We start from the raw sequence: 27,347 nt of genomic DNA on the forward strand, positions 1-27,347 counted from the left end.
AGTGGTTTTACTGTATCTTCCCAGAAATTAAGGGACTCAGTGACCATACCCGTACCATTACACCATTGAACTCTACATTTAATCTTTAACAGTACTGTCTCCACTTCCTGTAGAACCCAGTGAGCTAGTCAGTACAAGGGCACAATCCCAGAGATCTCTGATCAACCTGGGGAATTCAAGCATCTCAAACTACCTACCAAACTCTAAAGGGCTGATGAGCCTGTCAAACAGTATCTATCTATCTGGCTATCTATCTATCTATCTATCTGGGTATCTATCTTTCTTCTCTCTACTCTCCCACCTCGCTCTCTTTCTCTCTTACTCATTGTGAGATCCCTGCTTACTCTGCGCCAGGCTAGAAGATACACTTGCCTCCTCCTTAGTTTTTGCAGAGGTCCTAGAGCAAATGCTGCCATATAAGGGATCAGGATGCCCATACTAGGGTGGTTGATCGGTAAAAAACACAGACAGGTGGTAGGTGGAGACTGATGCACGTGGAATGTTTCAGAATATTCGGTGTACTTTAAACAACTGCTTACAGAATATGTGTTGCCTTCGGAGCTCTAACCAAGATTCCCTTTCTTCCTCCTCTCTCTTTCTCACTGTTCCCTCCTCTTCCTCTCATCGTGAACTCATTTTGCTCTCTTGTGATTTGATTTTTGATTTGTCTTTGGTTGGATTTGCCTCACGTCGGTTATATTTCTGTCTATGAAATATTGCTGCCAATGTTCAAACCACAAACCGGGACGTTTTATCCTTTGCATACTAATTTATTCCTTTTTTGGGGGTGGTGGGCTATTGGGTGTTCACATTTCGGCTACCCAACATTTAAATCTAATCTGCTCTTTTCCTGGGATGACGGAACCACTGATCGGGCCCTCTCCCTCCCCTGCTCCCTCGCCTCCTCTGCCGTCTGTCTGTCTCTCTGCATTAGGGTGCCTGGAGGTCCTTCTCGTCCGGATGGTCCGAGCATTCAACCCTATAAATAACACTGTCCTCTTTGAAGGGAAGTTCGGAAGTATGCAGATGTTCAAATCATTGGGTAAGATCTGTTCCTTTTTGTACAGATTGCAATCACTCTGTCATCCTCTGGAGATCTGTCTGTCTCAGGTTCTTGTGGCAGATGTAAGATGGGAGATGTAACAACTGGGTAAATGGTTCCAGGACTTGGGCTGTTCTGGGGACTTTATTGTTCATATCTCTAAGTCAGACTCATTTGTTTTCTGTCCAGCCATGCAACCTTTTAAAAAATGAGCATAGGGTCTTGCAGCCAAGTGAACTGTGGCTGCCTGTCAAGTTGCTTGGTTCACGTGGGACCAAAAGACCTACTGCACTAATGCATATGGCATCTACGGCCAATATGGTATTTGGAGAAAGATGGGACAGAATCAACTCAATAGCTGGTCTTAATCACTGGCCAGTGCCATGCCTGGTAACCTGTGATCCAGGGCAGGGTTCCCTCGTGTAGATATGATTAATGCTATTCATGCTTACAGTGCAATATATGTTCTTACTTTTTCCTTAACCCGCCTGTTCTCTTGCCTTTTATCCTTGCCCTCATTGAAAGCCCACTTTATTTTTAGTATCCAGCCCAATGATCCCTTGCCTAACTGCACAAAACAATTAGTGACATAACGAAATTGGAGGGGGGCCTTCTGCAAAACACATAGAGGGGGGCCCCCCCTCTGGACTCACTCAGGCCAGGTCCTGTGCTGAGGGGGGCCTGCAGGGGCCTTTGTTAAGCCCAAGAAAACAATGCATTAGTAGATGTGACTGGCTTAGCTCTCCCTATATACCAACCCCACACTTTATGCCCAAACACACTGCGCTTCCTCTGTGCTTTGTTTAATCTCTGGACATTTTAGGTAGCCGTGTTGGAGAAATTAACTTTGGTCCCCTTTAACCTTTAGGTTGTAGGACTGAGAAGGCTGGTTTAGAGTTTTGCAGAGAGGCGACGGAGTACCTGCCCGCCTGATATACAGTTAGGTGGACCTTAAGTATGTCCGCGACAAAGCCTTCTCCGACTCCGTCTCTAACATACTTATTGGACGGCCTGACAGAATACAGACCAACCTAGTTTTTGGGCATCAGACCGCCCACCTTGTTTAGAGTGGTGTTTAAAAGGCCAGTTTTTACATCCTCTCTCTGCCATGAAAGTCTCGGAGGTGAGGCACAGTAAAGACATTTAAATTACTCCCACTCCATCAGAAAAAGCTCCCATGGGGAGGGGTCCCTGCCAAAGACTAGAGATGTCCACTGGGTCACTGGACGTCTCTAAATTTGGAGTATGGTACTCCAAGATATAAATCAGGTCCTAAGACTCTACAGCTATAATTTCACAATATTGACATGTAACCGTGAGTGGGAAGCTACATCACGCTCTAAAAAGGCTGAGTGAAGAAATGGATTTTGTTTTGCAAGTTATGGCCACTGCTAGCTAGGGTTGGTACTTAAAGGCAAATGGCTGCCTACCCCTGAGCAATCCCTCTAGGCTCCTTCCATGCCAATACTGTTGTAGATACTGTTGTTTCCATACAATCCATGGAAGAGAGACACCAGTTTTCTTTTGAGTTCCACACTAACTCCCTTGGCTTTTGTACCCGCATTGACATATTGCATTTGTTTTAGATGACTAGAGCCACGTAACAGGCCTGTTTGCAAGTGTCATTCACTGGCAAAGCCGTGTGCCTTTCTCTTGACATATTAGAGAGACCAAAGCAACACAAAAGAATGTGCCAGAGACCTGAAGCGCAGCCTATGATGGATCACATTCCGTGCCCCTAGGTGCCTGTACTGTAGGTCCTGATGGCATTCCGGTGCCACAGTGATAGCCGCAGTGACATGTAAATTCAGATTATCTGCTCAAAAGTTATGAGTGAGGCTTGCTCAAAGCCTAAGAGAGCCACACAAATAAAGCACATCTGAATTCAAATAATTACAAAGATTGTAAAATGTTTAAATTTCTTCCCAGGTTCTGTTATTGAGATTTTGAGTCCTCCAGCACCATAGGACTAATCTGTACCTAGGCTTCCCAAATGAAGAGCTGCTTCAGGGTTCCTGGCATCTGATCCTGATCTGTCCATGGGGGTGCACATCCAGAAACAGGGTGGAGGATTAAACTGTAGCCCCACACGTTAGCTCAGTTGTGTTAGTTTCCTGCATGCTGATGCAGCACCATGTCTCCTTTGTTTTGCAGGATGCGACGATCTGGTCAGCACTATCTTTGAACTGGGGAGGAACATGTGCCGGCTCCAATTGTCCGATGAGGAGATTGCGCTGTTCACAGCCACCGTACTCCTGTCTCCAGGTAAGATTTTTGGGTTGGCAGAGGTAAGATCTGCCCTGGTTTCCACACTAATCAGGTTGTTTTCATGATCGTCTTCGGTGTTCCCTTGGTCCACAGTACTATTTTGATTCCTTATTCCATTCTCTTTCTGGTTAAAGGAGTCTACCTTAAACTTCTATGAGCTCCTGCACCTTTCTTGCGCTCCCTGACTTTTCACCAGCAATAGTAGTCGGAGCCTCCAACTCTTACTTGCAGTTCCTGCAACTTTGTGGAGGACTCTGGTGTTGCTGACGGAGATGCTTTGCCTTGGTGTAATGGAAGGGGAACCCTTGGGTTCCTGGTACTCACGGTGCCTGTGCCACACATGGGTCTCCTTAAGACAGCAGGTGTTTGCTTTCTTTATTCTTCAACCAGAAATAATTACAAGCCCCTTAGGCTGACAAGGCAGATAACATTACATCCTATGAGAACCAGAGCAACTTGTCACAACTGCTTTGCCCTGTTCAAAATTTTTGCATTAGGTGTAAACTCACCATTCACCATTTCTGGCCCATCATGCCACAGCTCCTCCAAAGTCCTCCGTTCACAGATGGGTCGCCTTCATTCAAGTTCATGCCTCTAGTTCTCATCATGTATTCCAAGCGCCTATCCTACCTGCACTTCACATGCTCATTTAATCAGCTCAGGACTGGCAAAGCTTCCGTCTGCTTCAGTCTTGAAGATCCACTTCCAGTTCTGCAGCTCGCATAGCTCTCAAGTGGGATTTTGAGTCACCCCTTTCAACTTTTGGCTTTCTTCAGTTAGTCTTTTGCTGCCACTGGCTGGAGACTTGTTCATGTCTCATATCAGGACAATAGAACATTCATCTTTCAGTTAATGCTGATGGCTTAAGTGGTTGAGAAACTACTTTACCACTGTAGCCATTCCTGCTGATTTCCTCCTTTCTGTCTAACATGCTAAAGCTGCATGTGTTAGGATATTAACCCAGACCTATTGGCATTGCCAACACTTGTTAATATTTGGCAGCTGTAAAGATAAACTGATCTGAGCTTATGTTTCAGCACGGTCAGATGGTGACTTTTTGAAGAGCTTATTCCTTCTTCTAGACAATAAAGTATTGATCTCACCAGCCCAGACATGAGTCCCCTATAAAAGGAACAGATATCTCCTCATTAACAAACCATAGCCTAATAAGTTAAAGTCAGGTTCATCTATTAATGTATTATATTGGTATTTATATAGCTCCCTCCCTTTCCCTGCCATAGCCTGAAAAGCTCCAAATGACACTGTGCAAAGAGACACAAGTCTGCGCCGAAACAACAGTTACGATACTCAAATGCAGTTGTCCGTGTACAGTAAACCGGCTACATGTCTAGGCAAAGTGCAGAGGAAAGTGTGTCCCACGAACGTATCATGAACTGGAAGGGAGTATTTATTTTTTAAAATAATGGTCACATCATTGCAGTGCTCCCAAAATATGGAACCTTCGGGTCTGATTTAGATCTTGGCTGACTGAATACTTTGTTACATGTGACGGATATCCTGTCTGCCGTATTACGATCTCCAGAGCATATAATGGGATTGTAATACGGCAGATGGAATATCCGTCACATTTGTGGTGGAGTATTCCCTTCCGTCAAGATCCAAATTAGGCCCTCAGCCTCCTGTGCCTTCATGTTAACGAGCCTGGGTGCAGACATGTAGAATACATGTTGAATCCGTCCTTCATAATTAAATTGACCAATATACAGCTCATGATTTGTTACGGGTATATGCAGTTGAAGTTAAGCCTTTTTAAAAAAATACACATCGTTGATGTGTGGTAACAGCAGAGCGATTCCTTATCTAGTAAATGCCTCCTGCTAATGACTTCATTTCGAAGAAGCTTTTTGACTTAATTTCTTACACAGCATATGAGATTCTGCTCCAGAACCTGAATTCACAACCTCGGTTTGCTCTAGTAACAGGCATTTTGATGTCACAACTCGACTGTAATAACTTATTACAGGTTGAGAAATACATCATTGCTACATTTTGTTGCAAGTGAAACACCCCAACCAGATGTCTTGACTCCTTCACACTATTATTGGGCAGCAGTTCTGAAAAGGAGAGATCATGAACTAGGTACATTTGCACAGTGATGGTCGCAGGAGAGCCTCGTCTGGGAATGCAAGACAGGGGTGTCCAGCTGGACTTGCAGAATAGTTGAAGGCTAGGGTAATGAAATTTGCAGCTACTCCTGCTCTTCTGTCCTTTAATCCCCATCCATGGCTGAGCACAAGGGTAATAGTTAGCTAAGAAATACAGGTTTCAGCTCCATTCTTGTCAATTGCTAAAGTTACTGGTACAGGATCAGTTTTCCCCCTGAAGGGGGCTTTTTTGGAAACTGATTCCTGATCCAATTAAGTGCCTGGAAGTCAGTGCATTGATCCCAAAGATGGTGCAATGCTTTGTACATGAACATCCTGCAGAGGAACAGATTCCTTTGTACGTAAATGCTGTTATGGAATGTAGGGCGGGATCTTTAATTAAGTGAAATGCTGGTTATTACAAGGGTGAATTACTTGATTTTTTTTCTTCTCTTCGTAGATCGGCCTTGGCTGATGGATCCCAAGAAGGTACAGAAGCTCCAAGATCGGGTGTATGTAGCCCTGCAGCAGGAGATCCAGAAAAAGCACGGCAGTGACGACACACTCTCGAAGGTACAGCACACCACAAACTAACAAATGCTTCTTAAACATGAATAAGAGGGAAGTTGACCAATTCAGATCTCTTTAGTTTGGTCGAAAGTCGGCACGTCTCATTCCTTGAAGCTTACACACTTGAGCATCCTCCTCGCCTTTCTGAAGTGACAGAAATAGAATTTGCAATTACAATTCTGACGTCAGAGGAATGCAATGGTTTGGTTAAATAAGTCATATCAAACGTATTACCTGACTCACAATGTCAGATTGTTAGACCGACGCTGAGATCCTTTCAATTTTGTGTCTATGGATAGCCGATGAGTGTCCGCAATGATGAAGTCTGTTACATTAGTACCTATATCTGCTGCAAGATTAGCAACTTTGCAAAAGTCGAAGGCTGTTCAGAACCCCTACAGAGATCATGGTCTGCTTTGTATGCAGGAGATATATATACACAGTTTTCCCCTCAATAACTTCACTGCAAATATTACATTGATGTAATCAATGATGTTATCAAAGATGTTATGAGTGTTGTAACATGTGGGGTAATTAGCAGTACATGGCAAGGACGTGAGTTATAATTACCTTAGGGCATGAGTTATAGTCACTTGAAATAACTCTAACAGCTGAATTTCTATGGTTTGGTAAGTTTAAAATGTGAGCCTAGCTATAATGTCCCTGTAACCTTTGTTTTTTGTTTAGTGAATTTCTTTTTTTTAAATTCTATTTCTTAACTATTATGTCTCTGTAACCTTTGGTATTTTCAGTGAATTTCTATGTTTTTTTTTTAACATAAAGTACTTTTAATTACTTGATGTTAATCCAACCACTGCCACGCATGGCCTTCAGCTGTGTGTGGTGTGGTTGGCCTCAAGTCCTGGCCTGTGGCTAGGCCCTGCAGCCAGCTCCGTAGAACCACTGAAACTCTGTACCACGCACGGCCTTTGACTGTAGTTATAGTTAGGACCTAGTTTTCATTGAAAAATCGTTTTTTGACTTGGCTACCTCTTTGGCACCGTTTGATGAATCTTCATGAAATATATATTTTTTAAAGTGTGCCCAAGGGTCCTGTTGTGCATGAAAAGTTTTGTGGTGATCTGTCAAAAAATGTGCATTTCCCATGTTAATGCCCCTAAGCTCCTTAGACACACCTGCAGCCAGAACCACTTTATGGAATTACACCAAATTTGGCAGAAAAGTAGTTTTTTGTCTACAGATCACATTTTTTGTTATTTAGTGTAAAACCGTTCAGTAGTTTAGGACAAATTAAAGAAAATCCAAATTTGTATGTCTAGGGTCACGACAACTTCGTGAATACTCCCGATCTCGTGCATAGATCTTATTGCCTGCCCACACTTCAACCAGGAGGTGTTGACAGACATTTTGAGACTTCACACACCACAGGCACAGCCTCCTTTCCTCGTTATGGGAGCTCACCAGGTTATCCTTGGGCTTGCTGAGTGGCTACAGGCCGGGGGAAGATACCTCGATACGGCTCCAGCATGGACAGATCGCACATCTCGCTCCCCTCACCGGGGGGGCTCCTTGAGGGGTTGAAAGTGCTTCTGCGTGCTTTCTGAGAAGCCCAGGGCAGAGCTCACCACCCACTGGAGTAGACATAAAGCGCCCACCATGCGCTGTGAATGCAGGGATCATACAAGAGCCAAAAACAGCACTCATTCCGCGCTGGGCTCTTCAGGGAACAGTGGAAAGTGCAAAGGGGCAGGCAGGCCAGCACCAGTGTCCCTCTTGCAGGGTGCCAGTCACTCCACCAGCTTAACAGGTAGGCCAGTGCACAACAAAGCAAGTAGGTCACATGGTGGTTACCCCTGGCAGCCAGTAGTGCCATAGGGAACCAAAGCCAGGGAGCAGCTGGCAGCAGGGCAACTCACAGAAAAGCAATCCAGATGAGTGTTTTGTGCCGTCTAGCAGACACCAGGCGGGAAGTCAACAGCAGAAGAGCAGTCCAAATGAGTCCTTTGTGCAGCTCAGCAGTCCTTTTGGCAGTGGTTCAGTCCCAGTTCCAAAAGTGCTGTGAAATCACAGGGCAAGAGCCCTTCTACATATACTCAGAAATACCTTTTGTTGAGGGGATAGCTTCAAAGGGACTTATTCAAGTGAAGAACACCCTTTCAATCCATCCCTTTCTCCGGACATCAGTAGGGGATAATCAGTCAATTTTGTGAGGGAAGGACACAGCCTATTGACATGTAAGGTGGGAACAACCCTCCTCCTTCCCTGCGCTTCTGTTACACCCATACCTTCCTGTGTTATGGCTGTCTGGAAAGTATGCACTAAGTGGGGCTGCCCCTCTGTCCCAGAGGTGGATTGGGGTCAAGGTGCAAAGCACTAGAGTTATAAGCACAGAGAATGCCTACTTTCTAAAAGTGGCATTTCTAAAATAGTAATGAAAAGTCCACCAACACCAGTAAGCATGATTGTTCACTACCATTCCAAACATACCAAACATGTCTTCACATATCAGAAATTACCATGTCGACATATATAAGGGAATTCCCAGTGCAAACCTATGAGAGGAGCAGCACTCACAGTAGTGAAAAATTACAAGGACATGTTACACATAAAAATATATGTTCTGCCTTTACATACACAGCACCATGCCCATGGGGTATATAGGGTCTACCTTAGGGGTGGCGAAGGTGTAGTATAAAGGGAGTTTAGGCCTTGGTAAGTAGTTTGATTTGCCAGGTCAATGTGGCAGTAAACTGCGCACACAGGCACCGCAGTGGCAGGCCTGAGACAGGTTTGAAAGCTACTTCTGTAGTGGTGCAATCTGCGCTGCAGGTCCACTAGCAGCATTTAATTTATAGCCCTTTACAGGGGGCTTACAGGTAAATTAAATAAGCCAAACAGGTGTAAGTCAGTTATAACAGGTTTTAGGGGAGAGAGCGCATGCACGTTAGCACTGATTAGCTTAAAATGGCCAGAGTCCTAAAGCCAACCAAAAAAAGGTCAGAAAAATAGGAGCAAAAAGGCAAAACGTTTGTGGATAACCCTGCAGAAAGGGCCTTTACCAAAATGCTGTTTTTGTGCTTTGGTGTAAATCTGTTCAGTAGTTTTCTACTTATTAAATGAAAATTAAATTTGTATATATAGGGCCGCGGATCCTCCGCATATTCAGAGGAGAAGCAAGGCCCTGATTGGAAGTCCACAACCTGAAAGAAAAGTTGCAGCCACCATTTTGTTTCTGTCATTACCTGGGGGTGGGAAACAAAATGGTCAGGATACAGGTATCTTAACCCCATAGGGCACATGCCCTTAGGGGTCCCTCATTGGCAAATAAATTACCTTTTTTCGGATGATCTGTAGATCCTCCTCAATTCAGGGGAAAAGCAAGGCCCTGATTGGCTGGCCACAACCTGGCAGAAATATTAAGATGTGCGTTAACAAAAACCATAGAAACAGGTTACAGGGACGTTATTGTTAGGTTGACATTTTACCCATATAAAATCATAGAAATTCAACAGTTATAGTTAAAGTTAAACTTATCTAAGGAAACTATAACTCTTGCCAGGAAGTAACTTTGGGCAACGAGTTACAGCTTCTTAACATAAGTATAACTACAACTGCTGAATTTTGATGGTTTTGTCTAAGTAAAACATCAACTTAACTAGAACATCCCTGTAACCTTTGTCTTCAGTGAATATATATATATATTCCCTCACTCTAGTTAAGGTAAGGGAGATAAACAGTTCAGATAACCCCTGCTCACTCCCTTGGTAGCTTGGCACAAGCAGTCAGGCTTATCTCAGAGGCAATGTATAAAGTACTTGCACAAAAACATAGTGTAACACAGTCAAAACACCACAAAAGGACTCCACTCCAGTTTACAAAAATAGCCAATATTTATCTAAATCAAACAGGACCAAAACAACAATATTCCAACATACACAAGTACAAATATCACGCTTTAAAGTTAAGTCTTAATCCATAGGAATTAATGGATGCATTGTTTTAGCACAAAGTAACTGGTAAGTGTCAAAAATAAAGCTGCAGGGGCAAGCGTGCATCAGTAAAGCAAGTGATGCAACAATTCCTCAATTGCAAGTGAGGCCATGTGCCAATTCTTTCCTCGCCAGGTAAGTGATGCGTCGATTCTTTCCTTGCAGGGAAGGAATGCTTTGATTTCCGGACAGGTAGCCTTGGGTGCATGTGGCGACTTTGAAGATTTGACGCCCAGGTTCGATGAATGGAAAATCCGGTCGCATGGCAACAATGAATCCACGCTGATCTGGCGATGCGTCGATTTCACCGATGCTGCATCGATATTTTTTTTTTTTAAATGTCCGCTACGGTGCAGGCTCAGTGTCGATTTTTATGATGCTCGGCTCCAGTGCATGGATTTTCTCTCAGGTTTTACCAGCTTCTCCTTCCAAGGGCCCATAGACTGAATGTGGCAGCATTTGGCAAAGCAAATCAGGGGTCTCAGGAAGAGAGCCCGGGTGCTGGCAGATGAAGACTTTGATGTCAGTGAGACTTCTTAACAGGAGGCAAGCTCAGTCCAAACCCTTGGAGAAATTTCACAAGCTGGATGCACAGCAAAGTCCAGTCTTTTGTCCTCTGTGAGGCAGAAGCAACAACTGTAGGCTAACCCAGCAAAGGGGCAGTACTCCTCCTCACAGCTCTTCAGCTCTTCTCCCTGGCAGAGCTCTTGATCCATAAATGTCTGGTGTTTTATGTCCACTACTTATACTCATTTCTGCCTTTGAAGTATGCAATTTTCAAAGGAACGTATTTGTAGTACACAATACCCTGCCTCTTCCTTGCCCTGCCCCAGCCACACTCTAGGGGGTGTGAGACTGTATTTTGAGGGGACAGACACAGCCCTTTCAAGTGCACGAGACAGCTCCTCCCTCCCCACTCTAGCCCAGGACATGCCGGACACATCTCATTTCCCTTTGTGTTACTGTCTAGAGGGAATTTGCAAACAGCCCAACTGTAAGTCTGACCCAGGCGCGGATTCCGCAACCAAGCAGAGGCACAGAATGGTTAAGCAAGAAAATGCCCAATTTCTAAAAGTGGCACTTTCAAACAATCTAAAAATCAACTTTACCAAAAGATGTATTTTTAAGTTGAGTTCAGAGACCCCAATCTCCATATCTTTATCTGCTCCTAATGGGAAATTACACTTAAAAGGTATTTAAAGGCAATCTCCATGTTACCCTAAGGGAGTGATACCCCATGCAATAGTGAAAAACGAATTTGGCAGTATTTCATTACCAGGACACGTAAAACACACCAGTACATGTCCTACCTTTTAAATCCACTGCACCCTGCCCATTGGTTTGCCTTTGGCCTACCTTTGGGGTAACTTACATATAATAAAAGCAAGTGGGTAAACTTGCCAGGTCGAATTGGCAGTTTAAAGCTCCACGCACAGACACTGCAATGGTAGGTCTGAGACATGTTTTCAGGGCTACTTGTGTAAGTGGCACACTCAGTGCTGCAGGCCCACTGGTAGAAATTGATTTTCAGGCCCTGGGCACTCATGGTGCACTATACCAGGGACTTACCAACCAATTGAATGTGCCAATCATGAATAACCAATCATAATTTACACAGGGAGCACTTGTACTTTACAGGGGTGTTGAATTTAATAAAATATCTACTTGTCCATGAGACAGGTTACTTCATAAATCTACTTGTCCTGTAAAAGAATCTACTTGTCCCTTGATGTCTTGTAGTGTGTCGACAAATTATGGCAGCAATATAATTACATAAGAGCTCTGATAACATCCTCCCTTATTAAGCCAGGCCTAATACTATAGTAGAGCTTGAATACTAGCAATGTCCTTATTTTGCCACCTTTCCGCTGACCTACATACTGGGACTGGAGGTAGTGGAAAGCAAAAGTTCTGGGGTTGGAATGCCCATCCAAGTCTGTTGAAACCTAACTGCATGTTTTAAGAGTTTTCACCAGCTCTTCGCTAATCTTTTCCTATAATGCAAACAGCTGGAAAGTTACTCCTGACGAGGGCAGAAGTAAAACTTCTTCCAGTGGTTGGGGGGAAAAAGTGGCTGGAGGGAAAGTGATCTTCTAATAGCTCAACAGATTTTCACATGAGCAAATCTACACATGCATATTTGCTCATGCTAAAATACAGTTCACAAATATTTTTTGGAATACGTTTTCCTAGTCTACTTCTTTAAATTCTTGCGTGTTAATGAAATACATAAATCTGCACTAATGGAATGACCTTCACCATAGGTGCAGGTATGTGATAGCAATCTGCTTTTTCACAAGGAGCATAGTGGCACACCAAGAAGCTTTGTTCAGTGCCAGGAACTACTGTGGCAGTGCATGGTTTTTGAGACCACAAAATATTTTTGCTTCTTGCTAATGTTTGTTACAATGGTGAGGGCCTGGCAACTCCCACAGCAATAACGTTTTACAAAAACCGTGTCAAAACAAGACACACATTGAAAAAAACAAACGACTGACCACCAATATCAGATCAGTTGGTTTTGCCAGTGCTTATTTATTTTCATATTTCCCATAATCTTGTTGAAAGTAGTTACACTGATATTTAATTATGTTTTTTTGGAACTACTAGCATGCATCAAAACATTTTACAAAATGATGCTTCAAAGAAATGATACCTAAAATTTCACAGTAGTTTGAACACACTAAATATGCAAACTCGTGATCAGAAATAGGCATAAATAGCAATAGAAAACAGTGCAGTAGAAATAGGAAATAGTGACCCCAGGGGGAGCCCAAACCTTATACTAAAAAAGTGGAAATTGAATGCAGGTCCCCCACCCAGGTAAGTGGAATCTGCAGAAGGGAGCTGTAGGAACTAGGAACCCCAAAAGGTAAGTACCACAGTGCCCCCCAGCGACCAGGAAGAAAAGAGTAAGTTACTGGATTTTCCCCAAACCACCAAAAGGACTAAAAGAAGAATGCAACACCCAGACAAGACTGCAAGGAACCAGCTGTGGATTCCTGAAGAGGAAGACCTGAAAAAGATGGGGACCAAGTCCAGAAGTCGCAGAAGTGTTCGCTTTTGGCAGGAGCCACTAACCACCCGTCTGTGGTTGCAGGAGTTGGTCAACTGTAGGACGAAGACGGTCAGCAGTGCAGCCCTGGAGTTGGTGAAGAGTTCCTGGAGGATGCAGTTGATGTCCCACGCTGGATGAAAGATTACAGCAAAGCTACCAACAAGCCTTGGCAATGGCAAGAGACGTGGTAGAGGAAAAGTGCCAAGGACCAGGAGGACTCAACCCACAGGGTGGAGTCTCAGGAGACCCTCAGCAAGGCAGAGTCCACAGAAGGAAAGGAATCTCCCACAGAAGACCTACTGAAAGAGGACCCAGCAGTCGAATTGAAGCCCACGCAGCACATCTGAAGAAGGGACCCATACCGAAGGAGAAGCACGCAGAGAGTGTGCATCACAAAGAAGAGTGCTGGGGCCTGGGGCTACAGGGAGCCTGAAGATCCCTTGGAGGAGATTCTAACAAGCCTTGGTAGCTGCAAGAGACGTGGTGCACGGGGGATCTGTCCTGCATGGAAAGGCAAGGGCTTACCTTCACCAAAGTTGGACAGCTGGCAGAGAGGACTAAGGGGACCACTCCAGACCACCTTCCATGATGCAGGATGCACGCAGCTCAGGATGAGCGGAGAGCCACGCAGCCGGTTGTTGTTGCAGTTGGTGCCTGCGGATCCAGGGGAGTGACTCCTTCACTCCAAGGGAGATTCCTTCTTCCTTCTCGTGTAGACTGAAGACATGCTGCCCTCAGAGGATGGACAGCCGGGGAAATGTTCCAGAAGCTGGGAGGAGCCATGGAAACAATGTTGCAAGCAGAGTCTTCCTCCTGGATGCAGCTTGTCAGTTCCTGGAGGGTCCAGTTGCGGTTCCAGTGGCCAGAAGTCAAAGTAGAGGTTGCTGAGGAGTTCTGCTGGAATCTTGCAAGCCAAATCTGAGGACCCACCCAAGAGGGAGACCCTAAATAGCCCTGGAAGGGGGATTGGTCACCTATCCAGGTGACCACCTATCAGGAGGGGGCTCTGACGTCACATGCCTGACCTGGCTACTCAGATGGAGGCCTCTATCCACCTTGGATTCAAGATGGCAGAATCAAGAGACCCTCTGGAGGAGTTCCAAGCACCATCCCGGGGGTGGTGATGGACAGGGGAGTGTTCACTCCCCTTTCCATTGTCCAGTTTCGTGCCAGAGCAGAGACTGGAGGTCCCTGAATCAATGCAGACAGGTTTATACAAGGAGGGCACCAAATGAGACCTTAAAAGCATACCAGTGGCTTGGTGAGGCTACCCCTCCCAAGCCATGTAACACGGTTTCCAAAGGGTGAGGGCGTTATCCCACTCTCCCAAAGGAAATCCTTTGTTCCTTCCGGGGCTTGAGCTGCTCAAGCAGCAGGAGGGCAGAAACTTGTCTGAGGGGTGGCAGCAGCTGGGGCTGCCTGGAAAACCCCAGAAAGCTGGTAGGAGCAATGCTGGGGTCCTCTAAGGAGCCCCCGGAGTGCATGGAATCATACTACTTCCAATACTGGCAACAGTATTGGGGTATGATTCCAACATGTTTGATACAAAACATGCCTAGGTTTGGAGTTACCATTATGTAGCTGGACATAGTTAGTGACCTATGTCCAATACATGTGTAAAATGGAGTCCCCGCACTCACGAAGTCCATGAAAATGGAACTGGAGTTCATGGGGGCACCTCTGCTAGTGCAGGCATGCTCTCACAAACCGGTACCTGCACCCTGCTCTCTGGGCTAGGAGGCCTACTTAGAGTGTCCTGGTGCAGTGACCGGTAGTGAAAAGGGTGCATGCATCCATTCACGCAGACTGCAATGGCAGGCCTGAAGATACACTTCGCATGGGTTCCCCATGGGTCGCATAATACATGCTGCAGCCCATGGGGTACCCTGATACTCTAATGCCCTATACTAGGGACTTATAGTGAGGCACAAGTATGCCAAATGTGGGGGGTGTGTGGTCCAAGCAACCAAGTTTAAAGCGAGAGAGCATAGCCACTGGGGTCCTGGTTAGCAGGATCCCAGTGCACACAGTCAAAACATACTGACAACAGGCAAAAAGTGGGGGTAACCATGCCAGAAAGAGGGTACTTTCCTACAGTGTGTGTTGTCTGTGTATGTGTGTCCATGTAAGCGGGCCAGAGACAAATCTTAGATCTGTGGCTCTTGTTCAAGACCTATAATTACAACATGGGCAGTGAAATGAATAGTTTCAATTGCGTCCTGCTATTTCGAATAAAACAAATCTTTTGATTTCTTTGCAAATGGCCAGAACCTCAGCAACACCAATCCGGATGCAGCAAAATTTAAACCTGCTCATTTGTCACATATCTTCTAAAATATTGAAAAGATTTATATTATAGTTCAGAAGATTCTTTGTCTTCATGCCAGATTTTTTGTGATTCTCCCCAAAAGTGTTGGCTGTAAATGAGTGCAAAAATGAACCGGGTGATCCAGATCAAATTTGGATTTAATGACTATAGTTAGATGTGTAAAGGTTTCAAGGAGATTGGTTGAACTATTTAAAAAGTATTAATGAAACAAAAAATGCCACTTTATATCTGAAGTTGAACCTAACCATCACGACGGAGGCTCAGCTGCAGTCGTCAGTAAGAGCTCTGTAGAAATGGTTTAGATGATTGGTGTACAGGAAATATAATTTTACTTTTTTGCTAATGGTGTTAGACCCTTTTTCAGATCTGCACAACATTTGGCACCTCGTTCTTCATGTGCCGCCATTCTTTATTTTTGCCCTCCTTTGATCAAATACATAAAAAGTTATTTGGGTGAAGTGCAACAGGAAACACTGCTAAACAAATTTACAGCAAACTTCTATGAGGTGCTGTTTTATCAGTATTTATAAATTTGATAAGAGATGTTTTGATTGATATTTGAAAACCACTATTGCTGATTATCAGCAAAAACCGTCGTTCTCACATATATGATTCTGTGTTTTGTAGTTGTGTTCTTGTTTATGTATTTCAACTGTGACATCTCTGAATATACCATGTTACCTTTTTTAATGTTTAATTATATTTTATGTAATTTTTTTAGAAGGTTCACAAACAAGGTCTAGGGTTATCGAGGATGTCTGGTGTTTTGTGTGAAGTCATGAGCAGTCTATATGGGGCAAGGGTTTTATAGATGTGTTTATAGCTGTAAATTGTGAATTTCTGTGGTTTTTTGCTTTTAAGACATCAATAAAGGGTCTTGCCAACGAAGCACTGCCAGTTAGCCTATACTGCATGATAACTTAGTGATAGTTCTGTTGATGCAGTATTTCTTTAATTCAGCACTTTTAACTTCTCACCACTGAGAGAACCTGTTCGGCAAATAAATTAAAAAGGGCCTTCAGAATTGAAATATTTATATCTGTTGATAAAGAAAGATTTGTGGAAAGAGCTATTAATTCTGGAAATATTATTATAGTTGGGTGATTGCCTATTTTATGGCTACCAGTTTGTGAATTGTAGCTGGTTTCAGACCATGTTTCTACGTCTGCCGACCGCTGTTTCCTTTTCTTGTTTGACTTTAGTTTTCTTTCTTCTGACTGTTTCTACTCTTCTTTTTTGTAGATCCTCTCTAAGCTACCCCTCATGAAGAGCATTTGCAACCTCCACTTGGACAAGCTTGAGTTTTTTCGACTTCTGCATCCGGACACTGCAAATAATTTCCCCCCTTTATATAAGGAGGTGTTCAACTCTGAGTTGCAGTATTCGGACTTGAGGGAAAGCTAGGGTACTAGCTCAGACAGGCTCACAGTAAAACTGCAAATTCCCATGCTCCAAAGACAATGGAGCCGATAGGCATGGTTTGTAGGAAGCCAAAAACTGCTTGGTTTTGGGTTTCCAAACCGGCCTCTAGCCCCTGCTACTTATGGTCCTTCCGTCAAAGCTACTTTCCCTCAACTGAAATCACTCTTGAATGTAGTGAAGCTTAGCAGAAAGTGGACTTTGCCGATACCCGTGAATGTGACAACTCTGCTTGGTCGAGAAAGACAAGAGGCTACGGCAGCAACTCTGACAACTTCTGTCTTCATGGATTCGAGGAGAGGCGAACAAATGGCCGAAATAAGAGGAAAACACGCACAGGAAAAGGAATAGAAGATAAAAAGGTGGGAGAAGAGAAACAAAGTGGTTTAGTTCTGGTTTTCCTAGGCACCGTGTTTCAGTTTTGTAGATCGGAGTTCTATTCAATAACATGTTCCTGAGACAGTGGGAATTGTGGGACAGCTTTTTGAATATCTCTGTTTGAGAACACAGCTAAAGAGGTGGCCTGTGTTTCACCTTTGCAGACAATCAATTTGGACCACATGCACCAGCAATCAGCAGCAGTGATTGAGCACCCATAAGCCAGCTCAGAGGCTGCATAAAATAAGCACATCTGCCATATGCTCCTGAATGTAATCAGTATGCTCTGGGGTCTGTTGGTTTGGAGTGGTGGTTTGGCAATAGGACATACAGCTCAACAGTTGACAGACATTACGTCAGACAAAGATCCCCAGAAAAATACCTTAACTCAGAATATTATTAAAGTACTCGCCGCAGCACACATTATTTCTTTGATGGTATCTTTAACATTCCTTAAAAGGCAGCTCCCTTGGCAAAGCCTGTGATGTAGGAATGATGCATCCTCACGATAACGATGTAATATGATGTAAGGCTGACTTCAGTGTTCCAACTCCCAACGGGGAAACATTAATGGACCACTTGACAGAGATTAACAATGTATTAATTCTGTCATTTGGATTCCATATGTAGATGAAAAACAATGTCTTTGTTCTCATTTAGGTATATTATTTATTATTTTGGCACTTTTATATACTTATAAGCAGTGGGAGTTGTTTGTAGGTCACACACCTCCTTGTTCAGACTTCTGGCCCATTTTCTGCAGGAGACAGAAAAGGAACAATGACAAAGAGTGGCACTAATACATTAAGGCCCAGTGACAACGGTACTAGTTAATCAAGGACAAATCACATACAATGTCACTAGTACATCAAGAACCAATGACAAATAGTGGCACTACTACAGCAAAAACCAATGACAAACAATGGTACTAGTACATCAAGAACCAATGACAAACAGTGGCACTAGTTCATCAAGGACCAGTCCTACCCAGGCTGCATGTGATGTTTGGGAGGCCTCTGCCAAAACAGCAGATTTCAGACTAGTGGGATTCTTGGTTTTAGATGCTTAAACGTATGAGGATATTCAAAGGAAAAGTAACCTCTATTTTCATCCATTGCCACTTTTTAAATGGATAACATCCTTTTGCTTCTTACGGGGCAATCCTTTGACACCAAATGCTCTCTCTCTTCATATTGTCTGTTAATTAGCGCGCTGGCACTCTGCCGCTCACAAACTGTGCTGTTCCTTAAGTAATGACCGCAGGTTATTTTGTATTCCCAATAATTTCTGTAAACAGGCTTGTCTGTACCCTGAAGCAGATGGCTGAAATGACTTTAAATAGATTGACTCTTTTTTTCCATCACGTCCCTTATGTTACTGCTGCTGCCTGAGAATTTAGTACAGTAACAACTTACTGATTTACGCTCATTCTGCTTTGGAGTGCTCTGTGCATAGCTGATGTTCTTAACACTTGAGCTTTTTAAAAACTTCACTATATAAATCTCCTTGGCTTTTTAGTTTTTTCCCTTCATCAGATTCCAAATTTCACCACTTGGTTACGTTTCACATCTCTTATTCCTTCAGCATTTCCTCAGGTCCTTGTCCCCAATTTCTTACTATAGTTAAATTCCCTTAAGGAAAACTCCCTCAAGAAATTGCTCAATTGTAAGTCCACCTGTACTCGACCTTGCTGTACCTACCTTCCTGCTTTCGGTTGCTGGCTTGCCCACAGCTCATAATTTGAGCATTAGCTTCTGAGCCTACCTTTCATCTTCCTCTTTATGTGAATGGTGGTAGCAAAAGAGACATCTAGGACCTCGTTATGAGTCTGGCGGTCTTGGAACTGCCAGACTCACGTTGGCGGGCGGGCCGCCATATAATGAACATGGAGGAGCCGCCATGTTTGAAGCACCGCTACTGCCAGGCTGCCGCCAGCCAGCAGCCTGACGGTCTCTGCATTTGTAATACTCCAAGGTGGCACTGCATGCAGTGTCACCCTGCAGGATTGAGTCCCCTTCCGCCAGCCTTTTCATGTCGGTTTACACCGCCAGGGAAAGGCTGGTGGAATGGGTGACTCTGGAGCCCCCGCAGCACTGCCCATGCATTTGGCATGGGCAGTGCAGGGGCCCCCATGCACAACCCCGTCGCGCATTCTACTGCCCGAATTACGGGCAGTGGAATGCGTGGCAGGTGCTTCTGCACCCGCTGCATCGACACATTGTGCCAGCTCGATTAGGAGTCGGCGTCAATGTAAAGGCCGTGTTCACCACAGGGCTGGTGGGCGGAAACACTGTTTCTGTCCGCCTGCCCTGCGGTGAACGCATAAGAGGGGCGGCGGGATGAGTTCGGTGGGCAGCTTGTACCACCCGCCAAACTCATAATGAGGGACCAAATACCTTTGACTCCCAATGACATCAGACATTGACCCCTGGCCCACACTTTGCCCTTGAACAGCCTCCTATTTGCTAGTTAGTGAAAAGGGGGGGTGAGGAGTGGACACAACCGAAAATAAACATTGCTCTTAAAAAAACATACGTCTTGCTGCTCCCTTGACTAGAAATTCAAGTGTGTGACAGCAGTACCAAGCAGAATAATTGTGGTAGCTCATGGTGCCACTGATTTAACTATATTCTTTTTTAGCATTTTCAGAACATTAACCCTTTCCCCTCCAATACGAGTCCCAGGCCATTCCACAAACTACCTGCAGATAGTACTTTACACAAACCCATTGAAAAAAACATTTTTGCATGGGCTGATATATATATATATATATATATTTGCTAATGTAATATAGACAAGAAAATTCTTGTGCATCCATTATTCATTATTAGTGAAATTGTTTGCCTGAATATAGGCAGTTAACTGGGTCAGTTTGTCGCTGGACCTGCCTAAAGGTTATTTTCTGAAATAGATCATTCTGTACCCACTATAGCGGCCCCATTCACTGTTTGTCTGGCAGAAGTCCCCGTTTCCACCCTACTGCTTGTTCTGGGCTCATATCCTTTGTTTAACCAGAGAATGTAGGGCAACTAGAGCGACTCAACTTTGGCCTAGAGGTCATTGGGTTCTCAGGATCCACTCCCTTCTTCGTTGGGGTTCTACAGTGTTGAGTTTTCTCATCTATTACAAACGCCCCTGCAATCAATTTTGTTTAACCATCCATAGATCTCCAAGACCCACAAAAATGTGTTTTCATGCAGAAGATGGTTTCATAGATGAGCTTGCTATAGCTAACTGCACTAATTTTGTGAAGGTCCTTGTATTCATTTTTTTTTTTTATATCTTGACAACATTCAGCTTCCTTGCACCAAAAGTCAAACTATGTAATATGTATCAAATATTTTCCAAATATTTAAAATAGAAAGCTTTTGGTAAATGAGGCCCGAAGAGAGTTGGGGCCATATGTACGAACACATTTTCCCATAGACACAGAATGGGTAAAACCCTTTGACACATCTGTCCCTTGCTTCTGAAGGGTACCTAGTCTTCACCAGACTTACTTGGCACAGCTGATGCTGTCATCTCGCCTCGTGTGTAGCTGAAATTACATAGCTTGCCAACTTTCTTTACATGGTGATCTCAGTGCCTTTTTCAGATGGAAGCAACCAGCCTGGACTTCTAGTGAGTGTATTTAACCAATGCCAAACCCTTAACACAGAGCAGGTGGAAACCTCCCCAAAAAAACCTGGTCTGAATACATTTATTATGGATGTCTCTAACTCTGGGTGAACCAGGTGAGAACCATTCCAGATTTTTCTTTATAACCTCATGGGTTCTATGTAACCCAGCATCTAGTTAATCTAAAAAGTAATCCTTTAGAGTCAGTGATTACTGTGAAAAAACTGACTTCACCGTCATGAAATAATATCGAACACCACTGGTTTCTTACAAATTGTCCGGAATAAACAGAAATCTCTTCCATTAAGATAGGAGTAAAGGTCCGACAGTGTGCTCCATGTTCATTTTGCTTGTGTTTTAATTTACCTTTGTGTCATACTTTGAGCGGGATGGATGGGGTCAGAGCTTCTACACCTAGCAAGTGATGGAACAAAGATTGAGGCTTACATATGGAATTGTAAAGCTTTTTAGGGTCGAGCCTGCGTCGCATGCGCTTGCGCATGCGTTTCGCTAAGCGAGATGCTTTAGTAATTAAAAATGGTTCGGAGCCCTGTCCATGTCACGTCAGTGTCTGTCTTTGGCTTGTGGGCTTGCCTGTTAGAATCTGCTTGATTTCATTAGTGGAAGGCATGCACATGTCATGCCTTTTCCGATGGATAGCCCTGCTCGAGCTCATCAACCAAGTACAGAAAACATGCGAGGCTCGCTGTTTTCTGTCCGGCTCGTGGACTACTTTTTCTCTATTTTCCCAGCGCGATCGCGCTTGGCAGAAGTCGAGCGCTTTACACAGTTAATTGCACTTTTTCAGGTTACCTACATAAATGCATTTTTACCGACATGTGAAAAGTCGGGTTAGGAGTTTACAACGCTATCAGCTCTAACACGAGCAAACGCGAGACCCGTTGCCTTGCAAATGCTTGTTTTATATTAGTGTTGCATTATTCAACTTCTATGGGTGCCTCAGGTGTAGTTTTCTGCCAATTTTTAGATTTATTTTGGCTGCTGTCTGACGTTCGAGGTATCACAGGAGACTATGGTGTTTGCAGACAATTATAATGTGGTTTTATGGTCATTAACTAATCAGCCAGTGCCTTTGTGTATCTCCTGGTAGTGACAATGGTGGTGTCCGTGTTGGTGGGGCACTGAATGACACACATTCTGTAGAGGATCTCTGTACATTTCTCCACTTCACACTGGAATAGGCATCTGGAGCAAATAGAAACCAGAGTTTTTTATGTTAAAACTACAGTTTAAGGGGCTCATTTAGAATGTGGCAGAACAGCAGCCCCATCGTAAATCATCCTACCAAATTTGCTGCTCCTCTTCCCCATTTAGAGGCAGGGAAACCACTGAGTGTATGCTGCTGGAATTTCCACTGGTGCACATTCATTGGTGTCATCCATCAACCATAGTTGACGTGAGGAAGTCATGAGGAAGTCAGTTGGCTCACGTGAGGAAGTCAAAGGAACTGACGATGTGAGGTGGCGTGAGGAAGTCAGCATTATTTGGTACAGTCCTCTCAGTCCAGATTTTCCATGCCCGGATCCACCACGTTTCTCAAATTTTCAACAAAGTAAAAAACAAATGATAAGCTATACATTTAAAATAAATATTCAGAAATTCAATTGAATATATTTTATTATTTTGTCATGTTTGTTCCAAAAAAGAAATTATCTGGGTGTATTATCCTTTTTATTAAATGGAAAATGCTTTCCATTTTAAACAGTTTTCCACAAATCTTTGGACACAGAGGATAATGCTCCCTATTTTAACTGCTTGTAAACAAATGCAGATTATTACAGGTGTTGGGTTATCCTCACCACCAGTCCACACCAGCACTTCTCATTGTCCCCATACTCCTTCAGCAATTTTTTGTCCTGTATGATGTAAGAGGTGAGGGGGCCACCACATTGCCCCAGACCTCTTCTGACTTTGCCTCCATAAGGTTTGTCCCTCTGTTTTAAACACTTTGCTGTTTCAGATTTTTTAATTATTTATTTTGCCCATCATTAAAAATGCAGAAAGTCATATTAGTTCTGATGTTACCTTTTCTAATAAATGCATTTTTGTATTACTTTTCATACTTTTATTTTTAATTCATTGCATTTTTACATAAAACGGTTACTCACATTTTTAATGTTGATGATACAATAACATAAAAGAAACAAACAATATTGCCTTCTTGACCAGGGAATTACACTTTATACATGTACTGAAAAAAGGATTGTTTGTTCAGACTTTTTCGTCTCTGCCATTCTGTGTGTATCCCACTCCACCTGCAAGGCCAATGGTATTTCATCCATCTCCCCCAATTTTTTGTGTTTTGGTGAAACCCCGTGGCGGTGTACATTGGTTACCTCCAGTGATCTAGTCTGGCCTTCCATTTGTCTATACTTAGGACTTCAGGAGTCCTACAGTTTTGCACAATGTCTTATCAATATTTGACTTTCTTTTAAACTATACACCTCATCCCTTCTTGCCCGAGTGAGTAATTGTAACCATTGGTAGGAAGGGAATCATTACTTTCTGTAAGGTCCTCCCCTTTTACATGGAGCATTGAAACTCTGCAACATTCTGAAATGTGTACCGACACATGTTGGCGTAGCATGTCTAAATATTTAGATTTCCCACTAAAAAAAGCAATAGTGTTAGTATCAGCCAAGCTGATGTTTTCCCACGCTTTTATAGCCAGGCCTCTGTGCCACATGCCAGTCACCAAGATACGGTAATTTGTAGATTAACAGGTAAACACTCCCCAACGTGACACCTGTCTTGTTCTCTTGGATGCCATTGAGCAGCGTGGCTTTCAATGTGATCATCAATATGATGTGAGGAGAGTATCCATATCATTCAAGAAAGATGTCCACGCTTTGCTCGCTGACCTTGTTTTGGAAAAAAGTGAGACCGCTCCAACACCAAATACGTGGTTTCACAACTTTATACTCACTTCTTTTACAAGTATGTGAAAACAGTGTTACTTTCAATGCTTCAATTTCAAATAGGTGAAGATACCAGTGTTAGACTCTGCATCCTGATATCACAGACGAGAGGATTACAAAGTTATCTACGTCATATGTGAAAAGTTAGCAGTGTTCGACTCAGTGATGTGATGTCACAGACCAGAGTCTAACAATGTTATACTCAGCCTTCTGGGTCACAGATCAGAAGCTATTGATGTAGGGCTGGGCATTATGGTGTCACAGACTGAAGATAATAATGTTACACTCTTCATTCTAAGTCGCACATCAGAAGTAAATCTTGTCTCTGCATTCCGATGTCACACACAAGCGTAAAACAATGTCACACTCTGCATTCTGACATCTCGGACAGAAGACAGAAATGTAGGCGCTGGGCCTTATGATTGCACAGATAGAGGATAGCAATGTTACACTTTGCATTCAGAACTCACAGATCAGAAGAAAAGAATGTTAGTCTCTGCATTCTGTGGTCAGAGGATAACAATGGTACAGTCTGCCTTCTGACACCTCAGGGCAGAAAACAACCCTAATCTCTGCAGTCAAATATCACAAACGAGAAGATAACGTTGTATTCTGCACTCTAACATCCCACAACAGAGGATAGCAATGTAGGACTCTACACTATGATGTCACTATGTCACACATGCTTCCTAGAACACTGCTCCACCCGAATCATAACAGGCCCCTCTGTTGGAAGTACCATCATCACAGCACTGTTAGTCACCTATGAATATCTTATCCCCTGTTGTCCCTCCAGATGTACTCCAGGATGAGGTGTCTTTGTCGCTGGTTCAAAGCAGACTTCCACAAAATAGCTCTTTAAAAATGACATAAGGCACAAAGTGTGGGCGGCTAAGGGATGGGGGACTAGGGGCTTTCAGGGAGCTCTACGTTAATAAAAATGTGAGAACCTACATGTTTTATTTAGATTCTATTTAGTGTTTTTTTGTCAGCAGCTATTTTGCTCAAGCTTTAACTCATTGGCATCTTTGTGTTTAGCTATTTTGGGCATAAATGTTCACTATTTACTTCACAAATATATGTATGTACAAGAGATTTTGATTTTGATAAGTCTGATAGCTAATTTTGTAAATATTGATGTATTGTCTAAATAAACAGAGAATGTCAATCTAAAACATACTTGGCACTCTAGTTTTACCCACTAAACAGGCCCTCTTGGCACCATGCACGTAGTCCGTGAATAAGGCTAGTGCCAGAGTAAATGTGTTCAGCTGTAGAAGTAGGTGTCCCAACGGAGGATGAGCATTCACCAGTCCTAATCTACAGGCCTCAGATGCCATGTGTTGGTACCACATGAAGAGCAGATGTGGCCATTAATGGTCCTCAGTAGATCCAGGACATGAGTTCTAATCTTTATTTCTTTCCACCTCGTTACCTGCATGCTCCTGGGGGAATCGTTTTGTCTCTGTGCCTCGGTTTCCTTTTCTGCCAAACATGTAAGTGGATAGAAACAAGTTCACCTATAGCATTAAATGATGGGTGACAACTTAGCATTTACCTGACCCTGAAAATATTTCAAATCCTAACACCGTAGCCAGAGTCCTTCTCTCTAAGTTGAATAAGACTTTACATAGCCTTGTCGCTCGATGATATGAACACCTCATGGATCATATGTGGCCCCTCAAAAACTACAGGAAACAAAAACCTTAGCACTGTGTTCAAAAATACTATTTATAAAAGATGATAATATATATTTGAATCACTGCTTGTAAATGTTGGTACAAAGTAAAAACAAGTTACCTTCCACACTTTTTTTTTTTACTTGTTAATTTATTGAAAAGTGTTTGATGTTTGTAGCAAATACGTAATAATTTGTAGTAGCATATTCATGGGACATTAATGTGGTGGGTAGGTGTTGCACTTGGAGTTGTCAACTCACCTCAAGTATCCGGGGGCCTCTGGTTTGCAAAACTGAATTTTACTTTTCACAAATAAGTGTTACCAAGCGTGTTTGTCCAATTGGTTGAACTGAAGTCAATCAAGACTACAACTCCCAGATTGCATCAGGTTTTTAATTGGGAGCCAAGTATAGGAGACATGTCCTTATGGCATGGAATGAAGAGTTGGCAAACTCAGTTGCACTACCTTGGATGCCTGAATTGGGCAAGAGCCTGAAAATATAATTTATGGGATTCTGTCAGCCCCATTGCAGGTTTTATGAAGATCATCCTGGTGCATTCTGAGAAGTGTAATGCGAATTATGCAGGCATTCCCAGGTAATAATTCCAGTTGAGTGTATAAAGCTGCTTGACCCCAGTGTTGCACTTTGAACTCAGGAGCCCGAGTGGCACACAGTGGCCACCTCAGCATCAGCCATTGTTGAAGTCCACTTGATTGGCAAGCCAAATAACAATATTTTGTGGTTAGAAAAGGGGGAATAAAACAGATGAGAAATTATGAACCATTCCATTTTGTCTTTCTAATCTTAGAAAACTGTATCTGTTTTCTTCATGTGTCTCGTCTTGTAAGAATGTATCGTCTATTTTTGTAATAAAAATAAAAATACACAAAAGTAAAAGATTGTAAAGAATATTTTAGCAGCAGACTGGTCTCGCTTGCTGTGGGAAATTGTTTTATTTAAAACAAAATGGAAAAGAAAAACCCTTGCCTTTTTTATATAAAAATGAAAACTATAAATATATAAATATATTGTACAAATTTACCGAATTTCCAGAGGTGTGCTGTTAAGCAATATAGTTGTATATTGCATAGATATTGCCTAAATGAAAATAAAGTCTGTTTTACAGGAAGCATTGTATGTGTTTTCTTTTTTTGGGGTGGTACAAATGAGAATTTGAGTATGTTTTTGCTGGTCAGAATTCTGCTTCATGTTGCTGTCTTTTCACAAATGGCTTCACAGTGTTTAGCTGGTCTGCCAGGAAATTGTCAGGTAGCTGCCACTGAAAGGCTTTTAGTCTTGGATAGAGAAGGTTGTCTTTACTACTTGGACGCCAATCCTGATTCAGGCATAAACATCCATTTGTGCCAGCCTTGGAATTCCAGATGGGCACTAAATGTGCCGCCCAAGGGTTATTGCCTGCATGATTGCCACCAGGCGCAGATTGTGGAGGATCAGTGTGACCACTTCAAGATTACACATCTGCACTGAAAGCGTTATTCCCCATTTCTGAGCTCTGAAACACAGAAGAGATTGCAGATTGATGCTGCGGGCTTCAGCGGTCCCGCAGCAGGCAATCCAAGATTGCCCCTGCAAGCATGAAATATTCCCTCCTTACCAGAGAGGGAAAGTTGAAAACTGTCAAAATGGTACTCATGTATGATGGTAAAAACCATGCATTGGCAATGAAGTCATAACGTGGTTGACTCATCCCTAACCCTACCAACTTTCAGAGGCTTTCGTCTATCACACCATAACTCCTTTTCCTCCAACAGGCAAATGGCAATTTTTATGGGCGAGGGCAAAGCGCTCTGTCCGTTTTGTAATCTCTCTTTGGGCTTCAAACCACGCCCATGCCTCGTCAGTCACTTACATTGGTTTGTGGGCTTGCCTTTTAAAATCTGCTTGCTTTCATTTGTGAAAGGCATGCATATGTCATGCCTTTTCCGGTGTTTAGCCCACCTACTCAGCACCGGTAAACTACTGAAAACAT

The 27,347-nt window shown here is 43.2% G+C and overlaps 1 protein-coding gene across 1 annotated transcript in view; it reads left to right on the forward strand.

Annotated features, from left to right (window-relative positions):
• Positions 1 to 26,486, forward strand: part of LOC138267840 (nuclear receptor ROR-beta-like) — a 142,181-nt gene extending 115,695 nt beyond the window's left edge. Inside the window, exons 7-10 of the mRNA XM_069217054.1 lie at positions 935 to 1,042; positions 3,197 to 3,307; positions 5,876 to 5,988; positions 16,565 to 26,486. Coding sequence (XP_069073155.1) covers positions 935 to 1,042; positions 3,197 to 3,307; positions 5,876 to 5,988; positions 16,565 to 16,726 — 494 coding nt within the window. The 3' untranslated portion in view covers positions 16,727 to 26,486. The remainder of the gene's footprint in view (positions 1 to 934; positions 1,043 to 3,196; positions 3,308 to 5,875; positions 5,989 to 16,564) is intronic.
• Positions 26,487 to 27,347: the final 861 nt, after the last annotated feature.

The sequence above is a fragment of the Pleurodeles waltl genome, chromosome 12, assembly GCF_031143425.1.
Source record: "Pleurodeles waltl isolate 20211129_DDA chromosome 12, aPleWal1.hap1.20221129, whole genome shotgun sequence".
NCBI classification, from domain to species: domain Eukaryota; kingdom Metazoa; phylum Chordata; class Amphibia; order Caudata; family Salamandridae; genus Pleurodeles; species Pleurodeles waltl.